Source organism: Oncorhynchus masou, chromosome 5 (genome assembly GCF_036934945.1).
Source record: "Oncorhynchus masou masou isolate Uvic2021 chromosome 5, UVic_Omas_1.1, whole genome shotgun sequence".
Classification (NCBI taxonomy): Eukaryota; Metazoa; Chordata; class Actinopteri; order Salmoniformes; family Salmonidae; genus Oncorhynchus; species Oncorhynchus masou.
In genome coordinates, this window is record NC_088216.1 from 11,772,279 (window position 1) to 11,790,341 (window position 18,063).

The 18,063-nt window shown below is 40.4% G+C and overlaps 1 protein-coding gene across 1 annotated transcript in view; it reads right to left on the reverse strand.

Moving 5' to 3' along the window:
• LOC135525977 (collagen alpha-1(XI) chain-like) overlaps positions 1–18,063 on the reverse strand; it is a 78,511-nt gene that overhangs the window by 51,013 nt on the left and 9,435 nt on the right. The window contains exons 2-6 of the mRNA XM_064953969.1: positions 15,104–15,271; positions 14,526–14,739; positions 14,044–14,206; positions 2,841–2,963; positions 589–708 (exon numbers count right to left, since the gene is read on the reverse strand). Of these exons, the coding sequence (XP_064810041.1) occupies positions 589–708; positions 2,841–2,963; positions 14,044–14,206; positions 14,526–14,739; positions 15,104–15,271 (788 nt within the window). The remainder of the gene's footprint in view (positions 1–588; positions 709–2,840; positions 2,964–14,043; positions 14,207–14,525; positions 14,740–15,103; positions 15,272–18,063) is intronic.

Consider the following 18,063-nt stretch of genomic DNA (forward strand, 5'->3'; position numbering starts at 1 on the left):
ACATTTCAGAATGCAATCTTGAGCTGAACCACTAGAGCTAGAATACTGGTTATGATTGGAACCACAGAACCACAGTGACATTCTAGTTCTCTGATAAGAACCACAGAACCACAATGACATTCTAGTTCTCTGATTAGAACCACAGAACCACAATGACATTCTCATTCTCTGATTAGAACCACAGACCCACAATGACATTCTAGTTCTCTGATTAGAACCACAGAACCACAATGACATTCTAGTTCTCTGATTAGAACAACAGAACCACAATGACATTCTAGTTCTCTGATTAGAACCACAGAACCACAATGACATTCTAGTTCTCTAATTAGAACCACAGAACCACAATGACATTCTAGTTCTCTAATTAGAACCACAGAACCACAATGACACAATGATATTCTAGTTCTCTGATTAGAACCACATAACAGTCCAATCCTGAGAGAATGAATGGATGGTTGAAATGGAATGCTCAGAGAGAGCAACATTAGACATGGTGTCCAGATCATTATTTTTTTTTCAACTTATTGTTTTATTGTTTATTCATCTTTCTGTGTCTGGTCAGGTACTGTGGAGGTCACCTCTCACCTCATACTCTGTGATGTTAGGTCTCACGGTAACCGTGGAGACAGAGAGGTCGTCGTAAAGGTCACTGTAGTCAAACTCATCAAACTCCTCCACCTTCACTCTCCTGGCAGGCTTTGTCTCCTACACACACACACACACACACACACACACACACACACACACACACACACACACACACACACACACACACACACACACACACACACACTGTGTTCAGAGGCCATGGAGTGAGGCAGGAGTTAAATCGAACAGGGGACGGAGGAAGAGAGGTGGGCACACGGAACACTGGCACACAGAACACTGCCACACGGAACACTGGCACACGGAACACTGGCACACAGAACACTGGCACACAGAACACTGGCACACGGAACACTGGCACACGGAACACTGGCACACAGATCACTGGCACACGGAACACTGGCACATGGAACACTGGCACACGGAACACTGGAACACAGAACACTGGCACACGGAACACTGGAACGCAGAACACTGGCACACGGAACACTGGCACACGGAACACTGGCACACGGAACACTGGAACACAGAACACTGGCACACAGAACACTGGCACACGGAACACTGGCACACGGAACACTGGAACACAGAACACTGGCACACGGAACACTGGCACATGGAACACTGGCACACGGAACACTGGAACACGGAACACTGGCACACGGAACACTGGAACACAGAACACTGGCACACGGAACACTGGAACACAGAACACTAGCACACGGAACACTGACACACGGAACACTGGCACACAGAACACTGGAACACAGAACACTGGAACACAGAACACTGGCACACGGAACACTGGAACACAGAACACTGGAACACGGAACACTTGCACACGGAACACTGGCACACGGAACACTGGCACACGGAACACTGGCACACGGAACACTGGAACACAGAACACTGGCACACGGAACACTGGCACACGGAACACTGGCACACGGTACACTGACACACAGAACACTGGCACATGGAACACTGGAACACGGAACTTTAGCACACGGAACACTGGCACACGGAACTTTAGCACACGGAACACTGGCACATGGATCACTGGCACACGGAACTTTAGCACACGGAACACTGGAACATGGATCACTGGCACACGGAACTTTAGCACACGGAACACTGGCACATGGATCACTGGCACACGGAACTTTAGCACACGGAACACTGGAACACGGAACTTTAGCACACGGAACACTGGCACACGGAACTTTAGCACACGGAACACTGGCACATGGATCACTGGCACACGGAACTTTAGCACAAGGAACACTTCAATACAGAACTCTAGCACATAGAACACTGGCACATGTTTCATGTTCCATGAACACTGGCACACTGGCATACAGAATTTTAAGACACGGAACACTGGCAAATGGAACACTGGCACATGGAACACTGGCAAATGGAACACTGGCTAATGGAAAACTGGCTAATGGAACACTGGCTAATGGAACACTGGCTAATGGAACACTGGCTAACAACTCTAGAACATGGAAGACTGGAAAACAAACACTGTCTGACTAAATCTCTCAATGGAGAGAGATGGAGAGGGGAGGGAGAGAGAGATAGAGAGGGGAGGGAGAGAGATAGAGAGGGGAGGGAGAGAGAGATGGAGAGGGGGGAGAGAGAGATAGAGAGGGAGGGAGAGAGAGATAGAGAGGGAGGGAGAGAGATAGATAGAGGGGGGAGGGAGAGAGAGAGGGGGAGAGAGAGAGATTGAGAGGGAGAGAGAGCTAGAGAGGGGAGGGAGAGAGAGATAGAGAGGAGGGAGAGAGAGATAGAGAGGGGAGGGAGAGAGAGAGTGGGAAGGGAGAGAGAGATTGAGAGGGGAGAGAGAGAAAGAGAGGGGAGGGGAGGGAGAGAGAGGGAGATAGATAGAGAAGGGAGGGAGTGAGAGATAGAGAGGGGAGGGAGAGGGAGATAGAGAGGGGAAGGAGAGAGAGATAGAGAGGGGAGAGAGATAGAGAGGGAGGGGAGGGAGAGAGATAGAGGGGAGAGAGAGATAGAGAGGGGAGGGGAGGGAGAGAGAGAGAGGGGAGGGAGAGAGAGAGGGGGAGGGAGAGAGAGAGGGGAGAGAGAGATAGAGGGGGAGGAGAGAGATGAGACATGTAAACATTGGCTAGTCACCTAAATAACCCTGTCATAGAATAGGCTGTCTAATGGGACTCTCATCATCACCTCCCTGTCTCTTGATAGGCTGCCTAAAGGGAACTCACCTCCTCAGTCTCTTGTGATAGGCTGTCGTAGGGTAAAGGGGCGTGGCAGTCGGGAATGTAGTCTTGACAGTAGGTCTCTGCAGCTCTGGGGTCGGCTACGATCAACAATTGTTGGATTTCTCCCTGTGGACACACACACATTAATAAAACACATGAAACACAGACATTAATAAAATACATGAAACACACACATTAATAAAATACATGAAACACACATTAATAAAACACATGAAACACACACATTAACAAAATACATGAAACACATGAATAAAATACATGAAACACACACATTAATAAAATACATGAGACACACATTAACAAAACACATGAAACACACATTAATAAAACACATGAAACACACATTAATAAAATACATGAAACACACACATTAACAAAACACATGAAACACACATTAATAAAATACATGAAACACACATTAATAAAATACATGAAACACACATTAACAAAACACATGCAACACACATTAATAAAATACATGAAACACACATTAACAAAACACATGAAACACACATTAATAAAATACATGAAACACATGAATAAAATACATGAAACACACACATTAACAAAACACATGAAACACACATTAATAAAATACATGAAACACACACATTAATAAAATACATGAAACACACATTAATAAAATACATGAAACACACATTAATAAAACACATGAAACACACATTAATAAAACACATGAAACACACATTAATAAAATACATGAAACACACATTAATAAAAGACATGAAACACGCACATTAACAAAACACATGAAAAACACATTAATAAAACACATGAAACACACATTAATAAAACACATGAAACACACATTAATAAAACACATGAAACACACATTAATAAAACACATGAAACACACACATTAATAAAACACATGAAACACACATTAATAAAACACATGAAACACACACATTAATAAAACACATGAAACACACATTAATAAAACACATGAAACACACATTAATAAAACACATGACACACACATTAATAAAACAGATGAAACACACATTAATAAAACACATGAAACACACATTAATAAAACACATGAAACACACATTAATAAAACACATGAAACACACATTAATAAAACACATGAAACACACACATTAATAAAACACATGAAACACACATTAATAAAACACATGAAACACACATTAATAAAACACATGAAACACACAGTAATAAAATACATGAAACACACACATTAATAAAATACATGAAACACACACATTAACAAAATACATGAAACACATGAATAAAATACATGAAACACACACATTAATAAAATACATGAGACACACATTAACAAAACACATGAAACACGCATTAACAAAACACATGAAACACACATTAATAAAATACATGAAACACACACATTAACAAAACACATGAAACACACATTAATAAAATACATGAAACACACATGAATAAAATACATGAAACACACATTAATAAAACACATGAAACACGCATATTAACAAAACACATGAAAAACACATTAATAAAACACATGAAACACACATTAATAAAACACATGAAACACACATTAATAAAACACATGAAACACACACATTAATAAAACACATGAAACACACAAATTAATAAAACACATGAAACACACATTAATAAAACACATGAAACACACATTAATAAAACACATGACACACATTAATAAAACACATGACACACACATTAATAAAACACATGAAACACACATTAATAAAACACATGAAACACACATTAATAAAACACATGAAACACACATTAATAAAACACATGACACACACATTAATAAAACACATGAAACACACATTAATAAAACACATGAAACACACATTAATAAAACACATGAAACACACACATTAATAAAACACATGAAACACACATTAATAAAACACATGAAACACACACATTAATAAAACACATGAAACACACACATTAATAAAACACATGAAACACACATTAATAAAACACATGAAACACACATTAATAAAATACATGAAACACACATGAATAAAATACATGAAACACACATGAATAAAACACATGAAACACACATTAATAAAATACATGAAACACACATTAACAAAACACATGCAACACACATTAATAAAATACATGAAACACACACATTAACAAAACACATGAAACACACATTAATAAAATACATGAAACACACATTAATAAAATACATGAAACACACATTAATAAAACACATGAAACACACATTAATAAAACACATGAAACACACACATTAACAAAACACATGAAAAACACATTAATAAAACACATGAAACACGCACATTAACAAAACACATGAAAAACACATTAATAAAACACATGAAACACACATTAATAAAACACATGAAACACACATTAATAAAACACATGAAATACACACATTAATAAAACACATGAAACACACACATTAATAAAACACATGAAACACACATTAATAAAACACATGAAACACACATTAATAAAACACATGACACACATTAATAAAACACATGACACAAACATTAATAAAACACATGAAACACACATTAATAAAACACATGAAACACACATTAATAAAACACATGAAACACACATTAATAAAATACATGAAACACACACATTAACAAAACACATGAAACACACATTAATAAAATACATGAAACACACATTAATAAAATACATGAAACACACATTAATAAAACACATGAAACACACACATTAATAAAATACATGAAACACACATTAATAAAACACATGAAACACACATTAGTAAAAGACATGAAACACGCACATTAACAAAACACATGAAAAACACATTAACAAAACACATGAAACACACATTAATAAAATACATGAAACACACACATTAACAAAACACATGAAACACACATTAACAAAACACATGAAACACACATTAATAAAACACATGAAACACACATTAATAAAACACATGAAACACACATTAATAAAACACATGAAACACACATTAATAAAACACATGACACACACATTAATAAAACACATGAAACACACATTAATAAAACACATGAAACACACATTAATAAAACACATGAAACACACATTAATAAAACACATGACACACACATTAATAAAACAGATGAAACACACATTAATAAAACACATGAAACACACATTAATAAAACACATGAAACACACATTAATAAAACACATGAAACACACACATTAATAAAACACATGAAACACACATTAATAAAACACATGAAACACACATTAATAAAACACATGAAACACACAGTAATAAAATACATGAAACACACACATTAATAAAATACATGAAACACACACATTAACAAAATACATGAAACACATGAATAAAATACATGAAACACACACATTAATAAAATACATGAGACACACATTAACAAAACACATGAAACACACATTAATAAAACACATGAAACACACATTAATAAAATACATGAAACACACACATTAACAAAACACATGAAACACACATTAATAAAATACATGAAACACATGAATAAAATACATGAAACACACACATTAACAAAACACATGAAACACACATTAATAAAATACATGAAACACACATGAATAAAATACATGAAACACACATTAATAAAATACATGAAACACACATTAATAAAATACATGAAACACACATTAACAAAACACATGCAACACACATTAATAAAATACATGAAACACACACATTAACAAAATACATGAAACACACATTAATAAAACACATGAAACACACATTAATAAAATACATGAAACACACATTAACAAAACACATGCAACACACATTAATAAAATACATGAAACACACACATTAACAAAACACATGAAACACACATTAATAAAATACATGAAACACACATGAATAAAATACATGAAACACACATTAATAAAATACATGAAACACACATTAATAAAATACATGAAACACACATTAACAAAACACATGCAACACACATTAATAAAATACATGAAACACACACATTAACAAAACACATGAAACACACATTAATAAAACACATGAAACACACAGTAATAAAATACATGAAACACACACATTAATAAAATACATGAAACACACACATTAACAAAATACATGAAACACATTAATAAAATACATGAAACACACATTAATAAAATACATGAAACACACATTAATAAAACACATGAAACACGCACATTAACAAAACACATGAAAAACACATTAATAAAACACATGAAACACACATTAATAAAACACATGAAACACACATTAATAAAACACATGAAACACACACATTAATAAAACACATGAAACACACACATTAATAAAACATATGAAACACACATTAATAAAACACATGAAACACACATTAATAAAACACATGACACACATTAATAAAACACATGACACACACATTAATAAAACACATGAAACACACATTAATAAAACACATGAAACACACATTAATAAAACACATGAAACACACATTAATAAAACACATGACACACACATTAATAAAACACATGAAACACACATTAATAAAACACATGAAACACACATTAATAAAACACATGAAACACACACATTAATAAAACACATGAAACACACATTAATAAAACACATGAAACACACATTAATAAAACACATGAAACACACAGTAATAAAATACATGAAACACACACATTAATAAAATACATGAAACACACACATTAACAAAATACATGAAACACATGAATAAAATACATGAAACACACACATTAATAAAATACATGAGACACACATTAACAAAACACATGAAACACACATTAATAAAACACATGAAACACACATTAATAAAATACATGAAACACACACATTAACAAAACACATGAAACACACATTAATAAAATACATGAAACACATGAATAAAATACATGAAACACACACATTAACAAAACACATGAAACACACATTAATAAAATACATGAAACACACATGAATAAAATACATGAAACACACATTAATAAAATACATGAAACACACATTAATAAAATACATGAAACACACATTAACAAAACACATGCAACACACATTAATAAAATACATGAAACACACACATTAACAAAATACATGAAACACACATTAATAAAACACATGAAACACACATTAATAAAATACATGAAACACACATTAACAAAACACATGCAACACACATTAATAAAATACATGAAACACACACATTAACAAAACACATGAAACACACATTAATAAAATACATGAAACACACATGAATAAAATACATGAAACACACATTAATAAAATACATGAAACACACATTAATAAAATACATGAAACACACATTAACAAAACACATGCAACACACATTAATAAAATACATGAAACACACACATTAACAAAACACATGAAACACACATTAATAAAACACATGAAACACACAGTAATAAAATACATGAAACACACACATTAATAAAATGCATGAAACACACACATTAACAAAATACATGAAACACATTAATAAAATACATGAAACACACATTAATAAAATACATGAAACACACATTAATAAAACACATGAAACACGCACATTAACAAAACACATGAAAAACACATTAATAAAACACATGAAACACACATTAATAAAACACATGAAACACACACATTAATAAAACACATGAAACACACACATTAATAAAACACATGAAACACACACATTAATAAAACATATGAAACACACATTAATAAAACACATGAAACACACATTAATAAAACACATGACACACATTAATAAAACACATGACACACACATTAATAAAACACATGAAACACACATTAATAAAACACATGAAACACACATTAATAAAACACATGAAACACACATTAATAAAACACATGACACACACATTAATAAAACACATGAAACACACATTAATAAAACACATGAAACACACATTAATAAAACACATGAAACACACATTAATAAAACACATGAAACACACACATTAATAAAACACATGAAACACACATTAATAAAACACATGAAACACACATTAATAAAACACATGAAACACACATTAATAAAACACATGAAACACACTGTGTTTCTTTTTATTCATGCAGCTGTTATTTTTGGGGTGTTGTGGAATAATCAGAATTGGTTGGTAACATGGACGGTCAGATGTTTTATATTCATCATATGTTTGTAAGTTACTTCTCATTGTCACGCCCTGGTCGAAGTATTTTGTGTTTGTCTTCATTTATTTGGTCAGGCCAGGGTGTGGCATGGGGTTTTTGTATTTGGTGTGTTGGTATTGGGTTTGTAGCTTAGTGGGGTGTTCTAGTTAAGTCTATGGCTGTCTGAAGTGGTTCTCAATCAGAGGCAGGTGTTTATCGTTGTCTCTGATTGGGAACCATATTTAGGCAGCCATATTCTTTGAGTGTTTCGTGGGTGATTGTCCTTAGTGTCCTGATGTCCTTGTTCTGTGTTTATTTACACCAGTAGAGGCTGTTTCGATTTTCGCTACGTTCTTTGTTTTGTAGTGTTTGTAATTGATTCGTGTTTTACGTTTGTTTATTAAACATGGATCGCAATCTACACGCCGCATTTTGGTCCTACTCTCTTTCCCACCTAGAAAGCCGTAACACTCATCAGAATGGTGTTGTTGTATAATACTGTGGCGGGGTTGCAGTATCTGTTCTATGTCAAGACTAAGTTGCTTGGGCTGGAGAGAGGGGGGAGGTCAAGCGTGTATCTCTTGGCTCCACAATGTCTGTGTGCCAGTCAGTGTGTCTCTGTGATCTTGTCAAGATGGGATGGATTTGATATATGCCTGTTGATATGGAGGGTTGGTTTATGGTTCTGAGTTTGAGAAAGGAGACAAAGCTGAACAATGAATTATGCCGATGCTGTCTTATCCTGTGTGTGTCTTTGCTATAAAGGATCTCAGTTGAAATGTGGAAGGGACTCTCAGAGAATTCATTGATAGACACTGAATTGATCTGAGAGTCACAGGGTTGTGATAGAGCTTATATAATTAAAATGGACTTTGATAACTAACTCTGACTTGTGTGTGGTTTGCTCTCATAATTAGGTAAATAGAGGAAATTTCCACGACAGGGGTAAATGGTACAGCTATTATGAACTGTGACTGAATGAATGTGATTACCTATCAGCGACTGAATGAATATGATTACCTATCGGTGACTGAATTAATGTGATTACCTATAGGTGACTGAATGAATGTGATTACCTATCGGTGACTGAATGAATGTGATTACCTATCGGTGACTGAATTAATGTGATTACCGAATTAATGTGATTACCTATCGGTGACTGAATTAATGTGATTACCTATCGGTGACTGAATGAATGTGATTACCTATCGGTGACTGAATGAATGTGATTACCTATCGGTGACTGAATGAATGTGATTACCTATCGGTGACTGAATGAATGTGATTACCTATCGGTGACTGAATTAATGTGATTAACTATCGGTGACTGAATTAATGTGATTACCTATCGGTGACTGAATGAATGTGATTGTCAACCAGAGTCTAATATGTGTGTCTGTAGATTTGCTTGAGCTTTGGTAATGCTTGTGTGTGTGTGTGTGTGTGTGTGTGTGTGTGTGTGTGTGTGTGTGTGTGTGTGTGTGTGTGTGTGTGTGTGTGTGTGTGTGTGTGTGTGTGTGTGTGTGTGTGTGTGTGTGTGTGTGTGTGTGTGATCAATGTAATTTTACAGGCTCTTTTATCGTCCCTCTCCAGTTAATCGTCTCCAGAGCTTTAGGCCCAATAGGCACCAGAGAATTAACCACACACACACACACACACACACACACACACACACACACACACACACACACACACACACACACACACACACACATCTGAATCCAGCCCAAACACAGTTTGAGGGTCGAATCAGAGCCAGACCACCTGAGACTACAGTCATTCTACTAAATGCCCCCAGACACACTGGGGTTAAAGGTCATTCTGCTGTATGACTGGATTCCACAACACAAACAACACAGGCAGGTAGTTTTAAACCAAACTGGAGATCCCAGACAGAATTTTTCCAGTAACCAGAGATTGTCTTCTGAGTCTAGGACTAAAACATATATCTATTATAACAATGACATAACATCTTTATTTATGAATTAAATATTCTGCATTGTTAGATGGGATATCCCAGAGCGCTAAGAACCTTGGCGTGATCCTGGACAACACCCTGTCGTTCTCAACTAACATCAAGGCGGTGGCCCGTTCCTGTAGGTTCATGCTCTACAACATCCGCAGAGTACGCCCTGCCTCACACAGGAAGCGGCGCAGGTCCTAATCCAGACACTTGTCATCTCCCGTCTGGATTACTGCAACTCGCTGTTGGCTGGGCTCCCTGCCTGTGCCATCAAACCCCTACAACTCATCCAGAACGCCGCAGCCCGTCTGGTGTTCAACCTTCCCAAGTTCTCTCACGTCACCCCGCTCCTCCGCTCTCTCCACTGGCTTCCAGTTGAAGCTCGCATCCGCTACAAGACCATGGTGCTTGCCTACGGAGCTGTGAGGGGAACGGCACCGCAGTACCTCCAGGCTCTGATCAGGCCCTACACCCAAACAAGGGCACTGCGTTCATCCACCTCTGGCCTGCTCGCCTCCCTACCACTGAGGAAGTACAGTTCCCGCTCAGCCCAGTCAAAACTGTTCGCTGCTCTGGCCCCCAATGGTGGAACAAACTCCCTCACGACGCCAGGACAGCGGAGTCAATCACCACCTTCCGGAGACACCTGAAACCCCACCTCTTCAAGGAATACCTAGGATAGGATAAAGCAATCCTTCTCACCCCCCCTTAAATGATTTAGATGCACTATTGTAAAGTGGCTGTTCCACTGATGTCAGAAGGTGAATTCACCAATTTGTAAGTCGCTCTGGATAAGAGCGTCTGCTAAATGACTTAAATGTAAATGTAAATATGCCAGGGGACAGGGTGAAGTACATACACATGACCACAAGAGGGGGCTGTAGAGAGATATGGAGTTAGTGCTCTGTGTTTGTCTTTGTGTGCCCGTGTGTGTGTGTGTGTGTGTGTGTGTGTGTGTGTGTGTGTGTGTGTGTGTGTGTGTGTGTGTGTGTGTGTGTGTGTGTGTGTGTGTGTGTGTGCGTGCGTGTGTGTGTGTGTGTGTGTGTGTGTGTGTGTGTGTGTGTGTGTGTGTGTGTGTGTGTGTGTGTGTGTGTGTGCCTGCGTGCGTGCGGGTGTGCGGGTGTGTGCGGGTGTGTGTGTGTGTGTGTGCGGGTGTGTGCGTGCGGGTGTGTGTGGGAGGTTCCTCTTCTTTTTGTGCACGTACGTATGTATGTGTGCGTGTGTGTGTGTGCTGGTGTGCGTGCGGGTGTGTGTGTGTGTGTGCGGGTGTGTGTGTGTGTGGGTGTGTGTGTGTGTGCGGGTGTGTGTGCGTGCGGGTGTGTGCGTGCGGGTGTGTGTGTGTGTGCGGGTGTGCATGTGGGTGTGTGTGTGCGTGCAGGTGTGCATGTGGGTGTGTGTGGGTGTGTGTGTGCGGGTGTGTGGGTGCGGGTTTGGGAGGTTCCTCTTCCTTTTCTCTTTGACAGAGGGTCAGAAGCCACAGCAAGGAGTCAGTCCATTCTATAACTAAAAAATCTATCAAAACCACACAGAGAATCCAAACCCACACACAGAGAATCCAACCCCACACACAGAGAATCCAACCACACACACAGAGAATCCAACCCCACACACAGAGAATCCAACCCCCCACACACAGAGAATCCAACCCCACACACAGAGAATCCAACCCCACACACAGAGAATCCAACCCCACACCCAGAGAATCCAACCCCACACACAGAGAATCCAACCCCACACACAGAGAATCCAAACCCACACACAGAGAATCCAACCACACACACAGAGAATCCAACCCCACACACAGAGAATCCAACCCCACACACACAGAGAATCCAACCCCACACACAGAGAATCCAACCCCACACACAGAGAGAATCCAACCACACACACAGAGAATCCAACCACACACACAGAGAGTCAGAGAGTCCAACCCCACACATAGGGTGTCCTCAGATGGGGCCACAGTGTCTCCTGACCCCTCCTGTCTCAGCCTCCAGTATTTATGCTGCAGTAGTTTATGTGTCGGGGGGCTGGGGTCAGTTTGTTATATCTGGAGTACTTCTCCTGTCCAATTCGGTGTCCTGTGTGAATCTAAGTGTGCGTTCTCTAATTCTCTCCTTCTCTCTCTCGGAGGACCTGAGCCCTAGGACCATGCCCCAGGACTACCTGATATGATGACTCCTTGCTGTCCCCAGTCCACCTGGCCGTGCTGCAGCTCCAGTTTCAACTGTTCTGCCTTATTATTATTCGACCATGCTGATCATTTATGAACATTTGAACATCTTGGCCATGTTCTGTTATAATCTCTACCCGGCACAGCCAGAAGAGGACTGGCCACCCCACATAGCCTGGTTCCTCTCTAGGTTTCTTCCTAGGTTTTGGCCTTTCTAGGGAGTTTTTCCTAACCACCGTGCTTCTACACCTGCATTGCTTGCTGTTTGGGGTTTTAGGCTGGGTTTCTGTACAGCACTTTGAGATATCAGCTGATGTACGAAGGGCTATATAAATAAATTTGATTTGATTTGATTTGATAGAGAATCCAACCCCACACACAAAGAATCCAACCCCACACACACAGAGAATCCAACCCCACACACACAGAGAATCCAAGCCCACACACATAAAATCCAACCCCACACACAGAGAATCCAACCCCACACACAGAGAATCCAACCCCACACCCACATAGAGAATCCAACCCCACACACAGGGAATCCAACCCCACACACACAGAGAATCCAACCCCACACACAGGGAATCCAACCCCACACACACAGAGAATCCAACCCCACACACACTCTTACTTCCTCCAACACAGTCCTACCTCCAACACAGTCCTACCCCAACACAGTCCTACCTCCAACACAGTCCTACCCCCAACACAGTCCTACCCCCAACACAGTCCTACCCCCAACACAGTCCTACCCCCAATACAGTCCTACCCCCAACACAGTCCTACCCCCAACACAGTCCTACCCCAACACAGTCCTACCCCCAATACAGTCCTACCCCCAACACAGTCCTACCTCGAAGACCTGGTCATCCAGAAGCCGTGTCCCGAACACAGTGACCCCTTCAGTGCTGACCTCTGGGTTCAGACCTCTCTGGAGCTCCAGACTCTCCACCTTCTCACAGTCCAGATACAGCGTCACTGACTGACCCTCCACACTGTACGCTACCCTGTGCCATCTGGGTAGAGGGAGAGAGACAGAGTTATTCTAGGGTGTTGTCACACTAGATCCAGTCAGTGACTGACCCTCCACACTGTCACACTAGATCCAGTCAGTGACTGACCCTCCACACTGTCATACTAGATCCAGTCAGTGACTGACAATCTAAACTACTCTGTGACAGAGTATGTACGTACTGAGTAAATGTCTTGTTTAACTGTCAAATGAAATCAACAAATCTAAACATCTAAATAAATGAGAAAGTGATGAATGTGTATTTTGGAGGGGTGATATTGAATGGGTGACACATAGTGTCTGTGTTCCTGTTTGACACCTACTTGCCGTCAGCCAGGTTGATCTTCCTGAAGGTCGGGTATAGTTCAGGAGGAGGCAGGCCTTGCTGGTCTTCATACAGGAAGACAGGGGACCTGCCGACCTCTAACCCCAGCTGCTGGGTACCCTGAGGGTCGTACAGGGACAGCAAGAACACCTGGGCACCCCGCAGGGCACGTACCGTAGCCAGGACAGAGAAGTCCACTGGGAACCCCCCTTCTGGAGAGGCAGAGAGAGAGAGAGAGAGGCAGAGAGAGAGAGAGAGAGAGAGAGAGAGAGAGAGAGAGAGAGAGAGAGAGAGAGAGAGAGAGAGACAGAGAGACAGAGAGAGAGAGACAGAGAGACAGAGAGAGAGACAGAGACAGAGATAGAGAAATGAGTTATTGCTACTATCATCATCATTGTCGTCATCATCACTACAATCTTCTACTGGGAACACTAGATAGAGACGGATCAGTATCAATTTCATCATATTGTTGTTCATCATCACTGTGTGTGTGTGTGTGTGTGTGTGTGTGTGTGTGTGTGTGTGTGTGTGTGTGTGTGTGTGTGTGTGTGTGTGTGTGTGTGTGTGTGTGTGTACCTGGGAACAGCTGTTTTGTAGGGACACTGAGTTGGATCTTCTTGTTGATCTTGAAGGAGATGTCCGTCTCTTCTCTTCCCTCTCTACTGGTGCAGAGCCCCGCCTCCAGAGACACACCCTCCATGTCCTCGGATAGGTCCAGGATCCTCAACACGTCCACCGGATTGGCTGGGGTTGGGAGGGAGGAGTTAGGAGACAAAGTCAGGGAAAGCGACCAGAGCACTGAGAAATAGCGACAGGGAGAGAGAGAGGAGAGAGAGGAGAGAGAGGAGAGAGAGAGAAGAGAGAGAGGAGAGAGAGAGAGAGAGGAGAGAGAGAGGAGAGAGACTCTCTCCCTCTCTCTCCCTCTCGCTCCTTCCCTCTTACCTTACGACACACAGACACGACTCAAGTGCTTCTCAAACTTTTTCAACTCATGACCCAAATGGTTCTCCATTGACCCAAATAAAGAAGAAATAGCTTGTGGTAATAGACGTATTATCACACTGCAACCAGCCTCTCAGATGGCCAGGACCAACTTTGGGTCCTGAGCCATGAAACCCTGAGGTCGACCCATGAGAAAGAAGCTCTATCTCCTAACCACATCTGCCTCAGAGACTTTACAGGACAATCTGGTAAAACACAGAACAGACACCACAGCCTCAACAACATCCCCCCACCACACACACACACACACACACACACCCACACACGCACGCATGCACGCACACACACACACACACACACACACACACACACACACACACACACACACACACACAGAGAGAGACAGAGAGTGAGCGAAAGAAAGAGAGACAAAAAACACACACATTTCTTCCCACAGGGCCGTGGGGTGAGACAGGGATGCAGCTTAAGCCCCACCATCTTCAGCATAAATATCTACAAACTGGAGAGGGCACTATAAAATTCTGCAGCACCTGGCCTCAACCTACTAGAATCTGAAGTCAAATGTCTGCTGTTTGCTGATGATCTGATGCTTCTGTCACCAACCAAGGAGGGCCTACAGCAGCACCTAGATATTCTGCACAGATTCTGCCAGACCTGGGCCCTGACAGTAAATCTCAGTAAGACCAAAATAATGGTGTTCCAAAAAAGGTCCAGTCACCAGGACCACAAATATAAATTCCATCTAGACACCGTTGCCCTAGAGCACACAAACAACTATACATACCTCGGCCTAAACATCAGCGCCACAGGTAACTTCCACAAAGCTGTGAACGATCTGAGAGACAAGGCAAGAAGGACATTCTATGCCATCAAAAGGAGCATAAAATTCAACATACCAATTAGGATCTGGCTCAAAATACTTGAATCAGTTATAGACTTGAATCAGTTATAGAATCAGTTATAGAGGTCTGGGGTCCAATCACTAACCAATAATTCACAAAATGGGACAAACACCAAATTGAGACTCTGCATGCAGAATTCTGCAAAAATATCCTCCGTGTACAACGTAGAACACCAACTAATGCAGAGCAGAATTAGGCTGATAACCGCTAATGATCAAAATCTAAAAAAGAGCCGTTAAATTCTATAACCACCTAAAAGGAAGCGATTCCCAAACCTTCCATAATAAAGCCATCACCTACAGAGAGATGAACCTGGAGAAGAGTCCCCTAAACAAGCTGGTCCTGGGGCTCTGTTCACCACCACAAACACACCCCACAGAGCCCCAGGACAGCAACACAATTAGACCCAACCAAATCATGAGAAAACAAAAAGATAATTACTTGACACATTGGAAAGAATTAACAAAAAAACAGAGCAAACTAGAATGCTATTTGGCCCTACACAGAGAGTACACAGCGGCAGAATACCTGATCACTGTGACTGACCCAAACTTAAGGAAAGCTTTGACTATGTACAGACTCAGCGAGCATAGCCTTGCTATTGAGAAAGGCCGACGTAGGCAGACATGGCTCTCAAGAGAAGACAGGCTATGTGCTCACTGCCCACAAAATGAGGTGGAAACTGAGCTGCACTTCCTAACCTCCTGCCCAATGTATGACCATATTAGAGAGACATATTTCCCTCAGATTACACAGATCCACAAAGAATTAGAAAACAAACCATATTTTGATAAACTCCCATATCTACTGGGTGAAATACCATAGTGTGACATCACAGCAGCAAGATTTGTGACCTGTTGCCGCAAGAAAAGGTCAACCAGTGAAGAACAAACATCATTGAAAATACAACATATATTTATGCTTATTTATTTTCCCTTTTGTACATTAAACATGTGTACATTGTTACAACACTGTATATATTAAACGTAATATGACATTTGAAATGTCTTTATTCTTTTGAAACTTCTGTATGTTAAATGTTTACTGTTCATTTTTATTTTTTATTTCACTTTTATCTACCTCACTTGCTTTGGCAATGTTAACATATGTTTCCCATGACAATAAAGCCTCTTGAATTGAATTGAGAGGGAGGGAGAGAGAGAGAGAGAGAGAGAGAGAGAGAGAGAGAGAGAGAGAGAGAGAGAGAGAGAGAGAGAGAGAGAGAGAGGGCGCAGTATGAATGGCAATGTGAAGGAATGAGGAGAGGTCACAGGGTGATGAAAAGGGGAGGGAGAGGAAAGGGGGAGGACAGGAGCAGAGAAAAGAGAGGGGGATTACAGTAGAAAAGAAGAGTAAGAGTGTGAGGTGGAGGAGAGGAGAGGAGAGAGGGCATGCCTCTACTGGTGTGGCTCCTTAACACACGATTCCTTCAGCTGACGTCACCCCCCATCTGCCCTGCACCTTTCAACACACACATCTGGACAGCTTTATTGGAGTGATCCCTGTCTGTCTGTCTGTCTGTCAGTCTGTCTGTCTGCCAGTCTGCCTGTCTGTCTGTCTGTCTGTCTGTCTGTCTGTCTGTCTGTCAGTCAGTCAGTCAGTCTCTGTCTGTCTGTCTGTCTGTCTGTCTGTCTGTCTGTCTGCAAGTCTGCCAGTCTGTCTGTCTGTCTG